This window comes from Trachypithecus francoisi, unplaced genomic scaffold, assembly GCF_009764315.1.
Source record: "Trachypithecus francoisi isolate TF-2019V2 unplaced genomic scaffold, Tfra_2.0 Lachesis_group15, whole genome shotgun sequence".
In the NCBI taxonomy this organism is placed as follows: Eukaryota; Metazoa; Chordata; class Mammalia; order Primates; family Cercopithecidae; genus Trachypithecus; species Trachypithecus francoisi.
In genome coordinates, this window is record NW_022681460.1 from 65474437 (window position 1) to 65491603 (window position 17167).

General features: G+C 48.1%; 1 protein-coding gene across 1 annotated transcript; it reads left to right on the top strand.

Moving 5' to 3' along the window:
* Nucleotides 1–1843: 1843 nt before the first annotated feature.
* LOC117097390 lies at nt 1844–4636 on the top strand. The gene is made up of 4 exons (XM_033235251.1): nt 1844–1962; nt 2057–2127; nt 2761–2987; nt 3187–4636. Exons 1-4 carry the CDS (start codon nt 1844–1846, stop codon nt 3478–3480), a joined length of 711 nt encoding a protein of 236 aa, XP_033091142.1. The 3' UTR covers nt 3481–4636.
* The last annotated feature ends 12531 nt before the right edge of the window (nt 4637–17167 follow it).

Consider the following 17167-nt stretch of genomic DNA (forward strand, 5'->3'; position numbering starts at 1 on the left):
CAGGAACATTGGTGTCTGTCCAGGGTATCAGGACAATGTTCAAGACTGACAGAGGACCTGTAATTTAGAAGTATCATTAAGTTCTCTGCTTCCCAAATAGTCTAGCGGAATCCCTAGTTTATTAACCCATAACATAAGGAAGAATAAAATCCCATTAATTCTCTACTGGATTATAATGCAACATTTGAAAGTCAATAAGCCTTTTAGAAAATAGATATTTTTATTTAAATATCAGTAAGAGATAAATTACTAAAGGAAAGAATCATGCCTATATATATTTTCTTATGAACAAATTAGAAAATTCTGATTCAGGACATGAAAAGAATTCCTGGTGTTCTGAAGTCAGCCATGATATTTCAGTGGCAATGCTTTAGAAGAACAAAATCGTGGTTTAGAGAAGCATCTTTTTTTCCACAACCAAAGCAGAAAACAGAAAATGCTCTTTTTGTGGAGATTTCTTCTTCAGTAAGTTAAAACATTAAATGCAGGAATTCTTCCATCAGGTAGCATGAGAGAAAATGAGAAAGTATTTTAAGAAATTTCAGTGATAGGATTATTGCCAAAGGAATTAAGGTTCATGAGATGCTGAGTCTATGGGGTCATCCTGATCTACTGGAGGCCTCTGAATGTGCTAAGGCTTGAATTCCCGGTGGCCCAGAAATGAAGAGTGCACGATGGACAAGCTGCCAGCCAGAAGGGAGAGTTTGACATGCACCCGTAATCCCAGCTACTCTGGAGGCTGAGGCAGGAGAATCACTTGAACCTGGAAGGCAGAGGTGGCAGTGAGCCAAGATCGTGCCATTGCATTCCAGCCTGGGCAGCAGAGGGAGACTCCGTCTCAAATAATAATAAAAGAAAAAGGCAAAAATTCAGACAACTAAAGAGAAAATGGGCAAAGGAGTTGAACCAGCCCTTCACAGAAGAGGAAATGTGAAAGAATGGCCAATAAAAACATGAAGAGGGTCTCAGCCTAACAGGATGAGGTATCACATGACACCCACCAGACTGGCAAAAATCCCACAACCCAGTAAATGCAACGGTTGGGGAGAATGGAGAGCAACAAGAACATTCAGCCACTGCTAAGAATGGTTGTGAATTTTTTTAAGTATACTTGTATATGAAGGGATGTGTGTTTTAGATTATGAGGAAAATTACATTTCTTACCAGGGATGAAATTTTAATAATTGAAAGCTACTGACTGGAACAGACTTGCACTTGTGTACAAAAGAAATGCCCAAGAACGTTCTAGCAACATAGTCCTAAGGTCCCCAACCTGGTCAAACACTCATCAACAGGAAAATAGAGACATTTCCCATGTTCCCCTCATAGCACGGGAGATCATGCAGTAATGAAAATGAATCATGTCAATGTGGATGGGTCTCAGGAAGAGAATAGAGGACAAAAGTAGACATCAAGCAAATGCTCAGACCCAATGCATTCACACAAAAGAATTCCTTCACATCAAAGTTCAAAAACTGCAGCTGAGGCAACAGAGCAAGACGCTGTCTCAAAAAGACAGCAGAAAGTTCAAAAACTAAATGGCATATTGTTTAGGGATATACAAATACATGGTGAAAGAAATGTATTATGAAGAAAAGTGTGGGAATAATAAAGACTAAAGCAGAAAGTGATTCCCTCTGTAGAAGGGAAGGGACTGGGATTCAGGAGGGACCTCCAGGGAGCATCCAAACTTATATCTCTTCAGATTCTATTCCCTAAACTTGGTGGAGGTCCTGGGTGTCCATTGTGCCGATATTCTTTATACCTTACCCATATTGTACAAATACTTTTTTCTATTCAGTATTTAGAAGACAGTTATAAACAAGATTCATTAAATAGCAAGATGGCAGATCCACATCAGGAAGGAACATCAGGAACATCCATAGTGTTCCATCCATGGAACCTCACCATGGATATGCTTGTGTTCATGGGCCTGGTCTTCTCTCAAGATATGGTCAGTTGGTCAGTTGTCAGGGATCAGAGGCCACACTCATCATAGCAGAGAGGCAGGATCAGCTGGATCAGGGTCCTTCTGTGACACCTACTGCATCACCAGGCCGTGCAAAGTGACTCAGCTGCCAGAACTCACAGAATATCATTCTGCACCAAAACTTCCCAGGAAAAATGGTAAGTTCTCAGTTTCTCCATTAATAGCAACTCTCAGATTAATCTCTGTCCTCTATCACTTCTCCATGAAACAACTTTTTATAGCTTTGCTTGGGTCTATTTTTCAATTTATTTTTTATTTTGCTAACTTATTGAAAGGATATGTAGTCTGTGTACATAATTTTTTTCTCTGTCAGTCAAGATAATCGTGATTTAATTCCTATTCCTATTATTATTATTACCAACACCATTTAGTTTTTTTAAGCTTTTCAATTCCAACTGGTATTAATCAGGATCTTTCTGTCTCGTGAGACCGAAAACAAATCCAGACTGTGTAAGAGGAAAAAGAATGTATTAGTCACTACAATTGAGAAGTTTCCAAGCTTAACTTGCTTGGGTTATAGCTACATCTACAGTTTCAAGTGGCACCGTGTGACTCTCTCTCTATTTCCCCAAATTTGGCTCCATGTTTAGCTCCATGACCCTCAGACTTAAACAGCAGCACCAGCTCCTCCCAAGGTCTCCAGCTCCACAGCTCCCGACCCTCAAACTTCAATTGTAGCACCAGCTCCTCCTCGGGTCTCCAGATCCAGGATTCTCAAACTACAACAGCAGCACCAGCTCCCCTCCAGCTCAATGACTCTCAGACTTGAGAGGCAGCACTGGCTGCTCCCCAAGGCTCCAGCTTCACGACCCTCAAACTAGAACAGCAGCACCAGCTACTCCCTGAGTCTCCAGCTCCCCGACCCTCAAACTTCAGCTGTAGCACTGGCTCCTCCCTGGGGCCACCAGCTCCACCACCCTCAGACTTACACGGTGGTAGCACCAGCTCCTCCTTAGGTCTTCAGCTCCAGGACCGTCAAACTTCAATTGCAACACGAGCTCCTCCCTGGACTCTAGCTCCATGATCCTCAAACTACAACAGCAGGACCGGCTCCTTCCTGGATCTCCAGCTCAGTGACTCTCAGACTTGAGAGGCAGCACCAGCACCTCCCCACGACTCCAGCTCCACGACCTTCATAGTTGAACAGCGGTAGCACCAACTCCTTTCCAGGTCTCCAGCTCCACCATCTTTGAACTAGAACGGCAGCACCACTTCCTCCCTGGTCGAAGGAGCACCTCCTCCTTCCCTGGATCTCCAGCTCCACAACCCTCAGACGTGAACAGCAGCACCAGCTCCTCCTTGGGTCTCTAGCTTCACCACCCTCAAACTTGAATTACAGCTCTGGCACCTACCTGGGTCTCCAGCTCCACAACCCTCAGACTAGAACAGCAACACCGGTTCTTTCCTGGATCTCCAGCTCAATGACTCTCAGACTTGAAAGTCAGCACCAGCTCCTCACAAAGCCTCCAGCTCCAAGACCCTCAAACTAGAACAGCAGTAGCAGCTGCACACTGGGTGCCAGCTCCAACAAGCCTCAAAGTAGAATAGCAGCACTGGCTCCTCCCTGAGTCTCCATCTCCTCAAGTCTGAGGGTCATGGAGCTGGAGACCCTGGGAGGAGCTGCTGCTGCTCTTCTGGTTGTCTCCAGCTCCATGACCCTCAACACGCAACAGCAGCACTGGCTCCTCCCTGCAACTCGAACCACATGACCCTCTGATTTGAACAACAGCAACACCAGCTTGCCACTGGGTCTCCAGCTCCACGACCCTCAGCCTTAAACAACAGCAGCACCAGGTCCTCCCTGAGTCTCAAGCTCCATGACCCTCAAAGTAGAACAACAACGTTCCTCCCTAGGTCTTCACCTCCACAACCCTTATTTGCTGACTGACTGATAGAGAAACACCTTCATTGTTGCTGGGATGAGCTGCATAACATGACACGCCCCTTTGAAAGTCAATGTCATGGACAGTTAGCATTTGCTTTTCACTCCTGCACCCGTGGGTTGGCTGGGCTTAGTCTGATCTAGTCTGGGCTTGACTCCAGGCTGAGGGTTGTAACCATGTGTGCTCCACATGCCTCTCCTCCTGCAGTTGGAGCCACAGTTCCCTGGGGCATGCTCATCTCATGGGAAAAATCAAGAGCATTAGAGGACAGGCCTGGCAGTGCCGACACATTCCAGGCTAATGCTTATGAAATCTCATTGGCATAAGAAAGTCACCCAGCCACGAGCAATACCTGTGGGATGGGTAAGTCTATCCACCCTCCCTCAGGCCCTGGCAAGGATGTGGCTGTGTCATACTCTTACAGGGAGAGTGAAATATTGAGGCCCAATGTTAAATCAACTACAGTAAGAAATGTTAACTTCTATGTCCCTACACAGGAATCATTCTTCACCAGCAGTTTCACCTGAGCTGACTTCCCTTTGCAATTAATGGTTGGTGTCTGCAAGTTTAGGCCAATGCTGTTCCCTGTGGAGGACAGAGGAGCCTCAATTAGCCTTCGACTGTTGGGAAGAATAAGATATTAGGTTGGCACAAAACAACTACAAGCCCCAGGTGGCCTATGCCCAGTGAGACAGGAGAGGGGCAGAGAACTGTGGGAGCTCAGGGTAGCTTGCATCCCCAGCCGCCTCTTGCCCCCATCTCTGCTTTCTGTTTTTTTTTTTTTGTTGTTAGACAGGGTCTGGCTCTGTCTCCTGGCTGCAGTGCAATGGTGCGATCTTGGCTTGCTGCAATCTCCATGTCCTTGGCTCAAGCAATCCTCCCACCTCAGCCTCCCCAGTGGATGGGACCACAGGTGCATGCCACCACACCCAGCTAATTTTTTTTCTTTTTTCTGTAGAGATGGGATTTTGCTGTGTTGCTTAGGCTGGTCTTGAACTCCTGGGCTCAAGCATTCCACCCCTCTTGGCCTCCCAAAGTGCTGGGATTACAAACATGAGTCACTGAGCCCAGCCTGCTTTATTTTTCTTCACAGTACTTGGAACCTTCTATTGTACTAAGTACACGTGTATTTTCTTTCTTTTTTGTCTTCCCTAGAATAGGAGCTTAACGTGGGCAGGTATTTTTGTTGATCTCATTTATCACTCTATTCCCAGTCCCTGGAACAGTGTCTGGCACATGAATGATGTGTTCTAAATAGACAATTTTAACAAATAAATAAACTATCCTACAAGAGAAGGCTAATATTTGGAACTCTCTTACCAACAGAACCAAAAAGCCAAAGACCTTTAGCCTGTCCCTACCTCTGAATGCACCCAACCCCAGAGGAGCCAGCAGAGAAAAAACAGGAACAAATGTGGGGAAGGGAGCAGGTGGTGCCCACCCCCCAAACTAAAGACCCCTGAAACTGAGGCTGAACTTGAGTTGGAGAAGGGAATCATCTAGGAACTGGGTGTGAGATTAAAGTTTAGATTTGTCTGGCCGGAATTTTGTAACACCCAACACAAGTAATTCCATTCACTTTTGTTTTTATTTTTTGAGACAAAGTCTTGCTCTGTCACACAGGCTGGAGTGCAGTGGCATGATCTCAGCTCACTGCAACCTCTTCCTCCCAGGTTCAAGCAATCCTCCTGCCTCAGCCTCCTGAGTAGCTGGGATTATAGGGGCCCATCACCAGGTCCAGCTAATTTTTGTATTTTAAGTAGAGATGAGGTTTCACCACGTTGGCCAAGCTGGTCTTGAATGCCTGACCTCAAGTGATCTGCCCACTTCAGTCTTCCAAAGTGCTGGGATTACAGGCATGAGCCACTGTATCCAGCCTATATTCCATTCATTATTAACAAGTCTATTATTATAAATCAAACTGACCAAAATCCTAGGGAAACTTCCCCAGATGTCATCAAGCAGCAGAGACCAGAGAACTATCAGCAGGATGGGGACTAGGGTGAGGCAGGGGAGAGTGGCGCTCATCTCTGGATTATCAGGGTGGAGCTAGTGAGGCATAAAATTTAAGGGGGCACCAAAAAATTCATTGATCAAAATAAATATTTGAATGCAGAATTGTTTTTTTAAATCAAATTTAATGCAAAAATAATCCCTAATGGGAAAAGTTATCAACATTTCAACTAAGACGCAGTCCAATCCTGCATTTGAATGACTTGGCCTCACTCGCTCACCCTAACCCACCTCTGCCTCACAGAAGCTGCTGGAAGGCAGCAGCTGGAGAGAAATGAAGTCATTTCCTGCTCATATCCAGTTCAGATGTTCCATAAACTAGCTACACATGAGACCGTGATGATCTACCTGTGCCAACCAGGACCACAATCTACCATCAGGACCACAATACCCAGGTCCATGTTGACTGGCCCTAGCTGAGCCCAGACATTTTGACTTAGAGGCTCAGGCCAGGATTGCTTCTGCCATTGACATCAAGCACTCATTAAGAGAAAACAGACAAGGCCAAGTGCAGTGGCTCATGCCTGTAATCCCAGCACTTTGGTGGAATCCCAGCAGAGGCAGGTGGATCACCTGAGGTCAGGAGTTTGAGACCAGCCTGGCCAACATGGTGAAACCCCATCTCTACTAAAATTACAAAAATCAGCTGGGCATGGTGGCACACAGCTGAGGCACAAGAATCAATTCAACCCAGAAGGTAGAGGCTGCAGTGAGCCAATAACAAGCCACTGCACTCCAGCCTGGGTGACAAAGTGAGACCCTGTCTTAAAAAAAAAAAAAAATAAAGAGAAAACAGGAAAACAGACAGCTCAGTTATGGGAACTCAGGCCTCCCTACAGATGCAATCAAGGAACTTAGTTATTTCAAATGTAGCGTTCTGTAGGGGTAGGATGAAGAATGATTGTGAGTTTTCACTTGATTCTCTTTCTCTGTTGCCTGGCATCTCTGGCCATGAGCACATCATTTCTGGAATCAGAGCACAGATTGTGGGGAGAGGAAGGACAGGCCACCTGGCAATGTGGTCCTCTTTTTCTTGGACTAGACTTTGTGTGAGAACCTGTGCCCAGTAGGCAGATTCAGGTCCCTGAGGAGAGAGGAGGAGCCAGGTAGTGGTACATTTGAGGTGATGACCCTTCCCCAGCTGCCCAGAGCCCATCTGGCACCGAAGGTCACTTCCAGAATGTTGGGTTGGCCCCCAGGGTTCTGGTTGGGACTCTCCGGGCCATTAGGTTTTGGCAGGTCCAAGTCTGGTTGTGAAGACACCTGGGACAGCTCAGACACCCTCTCCGGCCACTCGCACACCCAGCACTCGCACACCCAGCACTCCGGCCACTCGCACACACAGCAGGTCTGCTCACGCCCCTCTCCTTGTTCACTTGGCACCTGACCAGTCATCATGGACGCTGACCATTGCTTGAGTGTAGGGTCCCCAAGTTCCTGCTGGGCCAGCAATTGTGCCCCTTGTGCTGATGCATCTTGGGTGCCAGCACAAGATCTCCTTTGGGATACAGAGAGCATCTCTGCACCAACCGGCGGGGACACAGGTGTGTTTCAGTACAAACACCTGGGCTGGCTGGACAGCACAGCCTGCACCCAGTAGCTCTGATTTGCCTGAATCCCAGAGTTGGCATGGTGGAGTCATTCCCTCAGCCAAACCAGTGGGAACATCCTTGGGCAGGACGAGGAGTGCTCAGAGCAGGTGAATGAAGCTCTGCAGGAAATGACATCTCCTCCGAGCAGTGAGGGCCGTGAAATCAATCCAAGGACACTTTCTGAGCACCCCCAGGGTGCACACCCGGGCTCAGGAAGCAGGGGAAATGTCAGCCAGTAAGTACATGTCTGTGTTCTGTGGATGGGCCAGAAAGGGCTGCAGCAAGGAAATCATATCACAGAGGAGAAAACGGCCAGAGTCACAGTCTGGTTTGTCCCTTTCTCATTGGGTGCTGCCAGGAGTCCAGTCCAAGCAGGTGACTCCCAAGCAAAGGTATTAAAATGGACTAAGACCCTCTAATCACTTCCTGGTGTCTTGAGACAGCCTCCAACCCACCGCCCCCACCGCAGGGCCCTGCACTAGCTTCCCCAAGAAGAAACTGGGAGGCTGAGGGGCTGAGCTGCCAGGAGATCTTTCACCAGTGCCTGTGGACCTGTTGAATGTTTAACTTACCCTTTAAAAACATGCTTGCCTCTTTGCGTGTTAACTCTCTGTAAGGAGCATGTGTTACTTTGCTAAAGAAGGAAAACATGACTCAAAACCACCTGTGCATTTAGCAAGCACCAATTCCCAGCCCAGAGCAGTGGATTTGCTGCTGCAAAAATCTAAACTTCAAAACCCATGTGGAGCCTTCAAAGGCTGCCTGGCCCCAAGCTCACCCTTTGGAGTTCACTGACGGGTGTGTTTGGAGTTGTTTCTTCCTGGTGTCTGGTGTCAGGAAAAAGAAGACACAGGGACACCAGTTGGGGGTTTAATCCCGTCAGACCCAAACTTCGGTTTTCTGTGTCCGTTACATTACCCCATCGAGATGCCGCTGGGGCATGATGATCAAGTCGAATCTATTCTTGACCAGATGGTTGAAGCCACACAAACCCTCTAGGGCCCTGCGTGGGGGTGGAGTCACTCCTCGGTTTTATCTCACAGCAGGGATGACCCCTCACTGGGCACCCCAGCTCAGATCTCAAGACAAACAGACACTGGGGACAGTGGGTGGAAGGAGGGGCCCCTCATGGGAGGACTCACAGGGTGAGAGACCCACACCCAACCGGGCAGTTCACACTCGGGATCTTTCGGGCCCTCGGAGGAAACATTGGTTCACAGTGAACACAGGTCCTGCTATTCAGTCACAATTATCTCAGCAGGGACAACCACCCCCTCCGAAAAGATGAATTCAGTAAGGCAGAAACTTTAGCTCAAGATGAATTTTTTCTTGAAAATATTCCTCAGGCTGCCTGATGGAGTTTAAATGTTGTCAAAAGCCTTTCAAAGGAAATTTGGTTCATTATTACCCTTCTTCAACAGTAGGGGCTGAGAAATGATCTTCCGGAGATGCTACAGGAGGGAAGCTGAGTTCACCATCACCTTTTCCTTCACTCATACAAGGCCAGGCCCCCTCACCACTACTGCTGACCCAGGTCCCCTTTGGTAAACCTGGAAAACTCACATTCCCTTTCAATGTGATTTCAGATCTATACATGATTTAAGTGTGGTGTCTAAAAATGAAGCAAAGGGAGTGCATTGGGGAAAAAAATGTTCTCAGAAAATGTGTATCTTGTGCTTCAGCCACGTGGTCCCCCCACCTCCTATGGCTTCAGGGCAGCTCCATAGCCAGCTGTGCCTCCTCCCCAGAGTCAGCAGCAAGCTCAGAATATGTTCCCTTCTGCAGTTCCAGGTCTGACCCCAGCCCTGGCTCCAGGCCAAGGCCTCCTGCATTTGACCTCTGGGAGTCTCTTTCTTTGTGGCCAGTGATGTCCAAGGTTCCTGCAGGGGCCTAGAGCCTGTGGTCCCTGAGTCCATCAGAAATGCAGCCTGTGCCAGGTGGGGAGCATCAAGCCTGCCACCCAACACCACGGGCTGCAAGGGTGAACATCTGTGCAGAGTCTGGTGGGTAAGAAATGCTGTGCCTCTTACTTTTCTTTAAGTCCACCTCATTGTGACTGCAGTCTCCGTCCCCCTGGGCTGCTAGGAAATGCCATCTCAGCCAGTCTTCCTCTCCCAACCTGAGAGGAGGTCCATGTTGCAGGCCTTGCCTAGGCTAACGTTGCGAATAAGGGAAGCCAAGCCAAGCCTTCTGCTCTCGGTCCCTGGTTATCTTGAGATGCCTGCGTTCCACCCAGCCCTTGCAGTCCCTCAGGTGCACTGGGGCAGGCAGTGTAGCATCATGAGCACAGCTTCCAGAAGCGGACTGCCTAGACTCCATACCACATGTTGCCACCTACCCCTTGTGTGACACTGAGCAGTGATTAAACACTCTACACCTCAGTTTCCTCATCTGTCCAGTGACAGCACCCACCTGCTCATAAGGTACAGTAAGGCCATAGGAGATGCTTAGACCAATCCCTCACAAACAGGGGTTCCTCGGGCGGTAGAGGCTGTTCCATCTCAGGCCCAAGACTGGCAATAATACCTCCTGACACTCTCGGGAATGCAACACAAGTCTCCACTACTGTCCAAACACAGACTTTAGCAAGCCTGCGAAGCTCTACACAAAGCTCCTCGGCCCACCTAGCTGCTGGTCAAAGGCTCTCACCCTTCTGGACACTTGGGCAAATCTCCTCACTGGGTCCAGGATTTTGCAAAAGCCAATAACTTTGGCCTTCTTTGACTCACTTGCCGTTGCCACCTAGTTCCTCCCAGCAGACACCACCTATATCAGTCTTCTGTTGTCACAACGGTGGGGCATAACAAACCGTAGCCCAAACTCAATGGCTTGTAACATGAGCTTCTGTTCTCACTCTGAGAGTCTGCAGGGTGACTAAGGTTTGGATGATCTGGGGTGGTCTAAGGGCAGCTCTGCTCCAGGCTACAGGTTGGGCTTGGATTTGCAATACATGACTTTTTCTAGACCCTGGCACAAGGGTCAGCAGCTCCGCAGGACACACGCTTCTTGTGGCAGTGCACTCAGTGCCTCTGCTCACAGCTCACGCATTCATATTCTTTTGGCCAAAGCAAGTCACTCAGCCAAGCCCAACATCAGTGGGGCAGGGATGAGTTTTTTACCCCATAGTCAGAGAGTGAGGGGATTGACTATCTGCTAAACAATAATGTTAACTTTCATATCACCCCAAACCCTAACTTCTGACATTAACAAGACTGCCTCCCTGCTTAAAATGGAAGAAAAGAAAAGGGGAAAACAAGAAGAGAAAAACGTTAATGACTCTGACAAAAATTTCCCACCAAATCTGTATACCCACCAGGCTGGCCAGCCTGCAACAGCAGACCCTAACGTTGTTTTAGCCCCAGGACAGTGTTCTGTGCTGATCATGCGATCTCTCCCATCAATCATTCCTCCCCTCGGCATCCCCACCACACAGGTCTGGCTAAGAAGACCAAGCTCCTCCAAGATCTCCAAGACCCTGGTGCTTCAAATCCACACTTACTCTGGGTGAGGTTCCTGATCAAGCCCTGTTGGGACACACTGAAGACACAACCTCTGCCATGAAAAACGTCATTTCATGAGGGATTTGAGAAAATTCTAGAAAGCATAGACTGTAGTCATATTACAGGTACAAGTCCACGAAGATGGAAAGTGAATGTGATATCTCCCCAGAGACAAATGCACAGACGAACAAAGCCAAGAACACTTGTGGCCGGGTGTGGTGGCTCACACCTGTAATCCCAGCACTTAGGGAGGCTGAGGCAGGCAGATCACCTGAGGTCAGAGTTCAAGACGAGCCTGGTCAACACGGCGAAACCCCGTCTCTACTACAAATACAAAAATTAGCCGGGCGTGGTGGCGGGTGCCTGCAATCCCAGCTACTTGGGAGGCTGAGGCAGGAGAATTGCTTGAACCCAGAAGGCAGAGGTTGCAGTGAGCCAAGATCACGCCATTGCACTCCAGCCTGGGCGACAGATACTCCTTCTCAAAAAAAAAAAAAAAGAAAAAAAAGAACACTCATGAGGAGCATGGAGAGATCTCTGGGGAAGCTTGTCTCTCCTCCTCTTCTTTGGTCACACCAACACAACGGGGTGTGGGTGCAATGGAGGGAGCCTGTGGGACTCAGGGTGTCAACCTCACTATGGAGTGAATGACTCCAGAGCAGTGGTGCTGCAGTCACCAAAGCCACCAGCTATAACCAACACGACCTGGGTCTCCAGATCAGACATGGGCCGGGAGCAGAAAGTTGGCGAGCAGGACTGCCTTAGAAAATCTGAGGCATTGAGCTCCTGACAATGGAACCTATTGCCCGATTCTTGCCCAAAGTCGAAGTCTTGAAAAGAACATTGTGGAGAAAGGGGCAAAATGAGGAGAGGAAATAAGGATTCTGAGAAACAAGGAAAGGGCAACGTCACGGCCCCTCTCAAGCCATCTGGAGTGAATACACGGTTCCCGATGCACATGGGGACAGATGATGGCAAAACACCGTGCTGCAGATTGGAGGGTCTTCGAAATGCTCTTTCAAAATGACTCCGTAACACAAACGTAGACACTATTCAGCGATCCTACAGCCTGAATCCACCACAGATGGTGCCCTCAGCTTCTCTCTTGTTTCTCTGCGAAAAAATAAAACAGGTAGAGCTGAGATCCTCTGGCCCTTGCAAGCAGACCAGCACAGATTCAAATCTAACTCCCATACTTTCTGCGTGACCTTGGGCAAGTTACTTAACTTCCCTGGACTTCAGTTTAGTCATCCGTAAAATGCGTGTGATGCCGCAAAGGTTGATGTACCGATAAAGGAAATGGCACAGATAGAATATCTTGTGCCCTACTTGGTAGGTGATGAGATGCTTAGGCCAATAACCGAGGAGGTTAGTTCCCTTCTTTCCCTAGCCTTGGCTAGGATAGCACCAAGCATAGTTTCACTGTACATTAGGAGGTGACACTGAAGAGCTCCTGAGGAGGGCGTTCAGAGCAAATCATCTTGGATGATCTAATTTATCTGTCTTTTATTCCTAATGCTGCCAATTTGGAGACAGCATAAATGGAAGTGTTTTCCAGAAATACTGAACATTTGGTCACAGGCTCGTGATCTTTGAAATGGACCGAAGTATTAACTCTCTCAGGGGCAATGCGCACTCAGATAGCATCGTGGCAGGTCACGCTCTGCAGGCACTCACTGTGTGCCACACTAAGCACATGTTAGCTCATTTCAGCCTCACACCCACACTTTCAGGTGGGCATTATTATCACATCAATTTTACAGATGAAGAAACTGAGACACAGCCAAAGTAACTTAGACAAGATTGCAGAGCTGTAAGAGGCAGAGCTGGGACCTGAGCCCATGGGGTCTGACTCCAGAGCCTGCGTATTCACCTGTGCACTACATGAAAGCTCCGAGACCCAGCTCTGCAGGAGCAACGAAGTCCCCAAGTTTGTCTTCATCCAGTTACACTGAAGTCATTCCCTTTCATGGGTCTCTAAGATCCTACAGAGATTTTTTAGTTTTTCAAAAAGCCTAGAGTAGAGCTGTTTCACCAGACCCTTCCCAGATGCTCCAAAAATCTTCCTTCCACCATCTCAGAAATGACAAGGAAGAGTCAGTCACAGCCGACGAGGACGAGGAGATGTCCAGTGTAAGGGCTCCAGCCAGATGTCTAATCAAGACTTGAATTATTGCCCCTTCAACACCCCGTCCTCCACAGCCCATGGTGAGGACTCTGGAAGGGCCAGCTCCATCCTGGAGCCATGGAGGATGGGTGCTGGTCCTCCAGGACAGAGGGGGTGGCACAGGCTGTGCCCCATGAGCTGCAGGAGAGATAGATGCATGAGTGTGGGGGACACCCCTGGTTTTCCCCCCCAGCACCTGCTGCTCCAGCTGGGTCCTGAGTACCCTTTGGAAAAGCCCCCCCTCCCCAGTTCTCCACCATGGGTAGGGTGGACCCAGCCCTGCTCACTCAGTCCAGAGCTTAGCCTTGGCTGTGGCAGTTGGTTCAGGGAGGAACTTGTGAGAATCATGCTTCAAATGAAACTCGATCCAAGGGCTGTTGTATGAATGGCAAAGGAGGCTCCCTTTCCCCTGGGATAGGGAAGCTGACGGCTCCTGGAGGCGCCGTCACCACAAGGAGAGAGCCATCCTCCAAATGCACCAATAAGTCTAAGCAAACGAGCCTGGAGAGACACAGAGACAGGAAGGCCTCGCAACGTTGTCTGAGCACCGGGATGCAGCAGTACCTGAAGGCGGCTGGCCTGTTGTGTTAGTTTTCTATTCCTGTATCAAATTACCATGCATTTAGTGGCTCAAAACCACACCCACTTATTAGCTCATAATTCTGCAGGTGAGAAGTTCAGCCCAGCAGTACTGGGGTCTGCTTAGAGTCCCACAAGGCTGAGATCAAGGCATCGAGTTCTTATTGGCTCTGCGAATAAAATCTGCTTCTGAGCTAGTTAATGTTGTTGGCACAATTTAATTCCATTTGGTTACAAGACGAAGGCTCTTCCTTCCAGGTATTCTGAAATGTACGATAGATTATTGTAAAGTGTAGTTACCCTACTGATCTATACAATACTAAATATTTCTTCTATATGACTGTGCATTCATACCCATCAATCAACTTCCTTTCATGCCCCCTACCCCCTACCCTTTCCAGCCTCTGGTAGACACCAATCTACTTTCTATTTTCATGAGATCCACCTTTGTGGCTCCTACGTGGGAGTGAGAACATGTGATATTTGTCTTTCTGTGCTTGGTTTATTTCACTTAAAATGATGGCCCATAGCTCCATCCATGTTGCTGCAAACGACATGACGTCATTCTTTCTTATGGCTGAATAATAACCCATTGTGTATATAAGACTTTTTAAAACCCATTCACCCACTGACAGGCACTTAGGTTGATTTCATATTTTGGCTCTTGTGAGTAGTGCTGCAATAAACATGAGAGTGCAGAGAAACAAAACAAAACAAAACAACACATGAAAAGACTAAGGTTCCAAGATTTCCATCTTCTGGCCAGGAATCACTCTCGGCTCCTAGAGGCCTCCCCAGTCTTTGGCGTTCGGGCCCCTCCATTTTTAAGCCAGTGGCATTTTGAATCACTCTTGTGATTTGAATTCCTAACTTCTGTCTCTGATCTCTAGGCCCAGATTCAAACAGCTAGTGTGATTAGGTCAGGTCCACCTGCTAATCTGCCTTCTTCTTAGCTCAAAGTCAATTGACTAATAACCTTAATTGGGTCTGCACAATCCCCGTTGTCATATGATGTCACAGGAGTAGGAACCTAGTCACAAGCTCCACCCACACTCAAGGGGAAGAGGCTTTACCAGGACGAGGGTCATTGGGAATCATTTTGGAATCTGCCCACCACACCTCTGAACTCTTCAGTGATGTGAGGCCTAACATTCTTTTGTTTGTTTGTTTGTTTAAGGTAATTTGAATTGTTCCTCACTTCAAACCAAAAGAGTAGGCTGGGTGTGGTGGTCCACGCCTGTAATCCCAGCACTTTGGGAGGCTGAGGTGGGCAGATCACTTGATGCCAGGAGTTCGAGACCAACCTAGGTGACATGGTGAAAACCCATCTCTACTAAAAATAAAAAAATCAGCAGCGTGTAGTGGCATACACCTGTGATCCTAGCTACTCAGGGGGCTGAGGCATGAAAATCATTTGAACCCAGGAGGTGGAGGTTGCAGTGAGCTGAGATTATGCCACTGTACTCCGGCCTGGGTGACAGAACAAGGCTCTATCTCAAAAAAACAAAACAAAAGAGTTATCCATGCAATGGAATGTTATTCAGCCATAAAAAGGAATGAAATGCTGATTCATGCTACAATGTGAATGAACCTTAAGAACATTATAACAAGTGAAAAAAGCCAGACACAAAAGATCACATAGTATATGGTCCCATTTATGAAATGTCCACAACAGCCAAGTCCATAGAGACAGAAAATAAATTAGTAATTCCCTAGGACAGTTGGGGAATGACTGCTAATGGGTGCAGGGTTTCTTTGCCGCAGTGACAATGTTCTGGGACTGGATATTGGTGAGGGTTGCATTACCTTTCGAATCCTAAAAAATACTGAATTTTATACTGTTAAAAGTGTGAATTGTATGTGGATTTTGATTTATATCTCAAAAATCAAAATGAAATGAACAAACAAAGTGTCTCAGTATAAAAGGAGAGCAAAAAAATCACAGCTATGGTCTGACGGGGAGAAGCCAGGCTGCATGGCCTCTCTCTCTGTGAAGACAGAGCCCTGCCTCTGAAGTCATCTTCCCCATCACACTTGTCACAGCCATCCCATTTGCTGGGGAGGCAGAAGTAAGGAAGATAATCAAATTATTTTTTAAATTTCTAACATTATTGCGGCTTAGGCTGACACACTGCTTCTGACAGCTGTTGCTCAAAACCACCTAATATTTGATAGGCTTGTAAAAGAGAAATTCTTCCGGAATTCATTCCACAAAAGTAAAATGAATGGCTATGATGAATATTACAAATCAGTCTTAGTGCAAAGGGAAACAGACTTTGGCTGCAAGAACCAGAGTCATCCTTCCCCCTAGCGCAGTTTCCGAAGAGGCCATTCATCAAAAAGTAGTTTGGGCTGGGTGTGGTGGCTCACGCCTGTAATCCCAGCACTTTGGGAGGCTGAGGCAGGCAGACCACGAGGTCAGGAGATTGAGACCATCCTGGCTGGCTAACATGGTGAAACCCTGTCTCTACTAGAAATATAAAAAATTAGCCAGATGCGGTGGCAGGCACCTGTAGTCCCAGCTACTCGGGAGGCTGAGGCAGGAGAATGGCATGAACCCAGGAGGCAGAGCTTGCAGTGAGCAGAGATCGTGCCACTGCACTCCAACCTGGGCAAAAGAGCGAGACTCCGTCTCAAAAAAAAAAAAAAAAGAAGGTAGTTTGTAGATTTCCACCATATGGGGCGGAGTTAATCCATTCAGCCATTCGGTGGGGAAGGTCCGAATGTTGCTGGCCCACCATCCTCCCCAGCAAGGGGCACAATCTCCAGGGCTCTTGAAGACGGCCTTGGGAACACATGCCCAGCCCTGACATCCTTCTCAAACAGCAGCCTCCTCACACTCTCAGGCGTGACCCGCCACTGCCCTCTCTGACCTGACTCCTGTCCATAGCAGACTAAAGGGAGCAGAGCCCCCTGACCTGGGGGTCAATCAGAATCTTTTTAAGGCACTAAACTAAGGAAATGCACATTTGGGGACCATGGAGGCTGCCATTTTCAGCCATGTCATTAGGGAGACAGAAAGAAGAAAAGAATGAAGTAATGGGCCAGAGAGCACGTGAGGCTCCAGGGAGAGGGGCAGAGTGACCGCCAGGTATCCTGATGGCTTCCCAGGTCTGGTCCTGCCCTTCTAAGCCTGGACCCACCTCTCACCACTGACTTCCTCTAGATGGCCCGTGTCCTGGTCCCAGGTTCCAGTCCTCCCCTGCAGCTACGCTGAGTGGGTGCTTCCATGCACGACCCAAGGTCCCCTCACTGAGACCCCTTGATTTCTCCCAGAGAGAAGATTCCAGAGATTCAGAGGAGGGCTCCTCTAAGAGTTGGCAGGGGAGGGGTCTCGTGTCTTCTGGCAGCAGGAGTGTGGGGAATCCAGGGATGTCCTCACCTGGAGGGCCAGACAGACTGCGGTGCAGTCGAGGGTCTCGCCCATGAGCAACAAGGATGCA

Coding starts and splice junctions, on each gene's coding strand:
- LOC117097390 (XM_033235251.1), top strand. CDS start 1,844: ATGGCAGATCCACATCAGGAAGGAACATCAGGAACATCCATAGTGTTC. Junction 2,128..2,760: donor AAAACTTCCCAGGAAAAATG/GTAAGTTCTCAG, acceptor CTCAGACTTGAG/AGGCAGCACTGGCTGCTCCC. Junction 2,988..3,186: donor AAACTTCAATTGCAACACGA/GCTCCTCCCTGG, acceptor CATCTTTGAACT/AGAACGGCAGCACCACTTCC.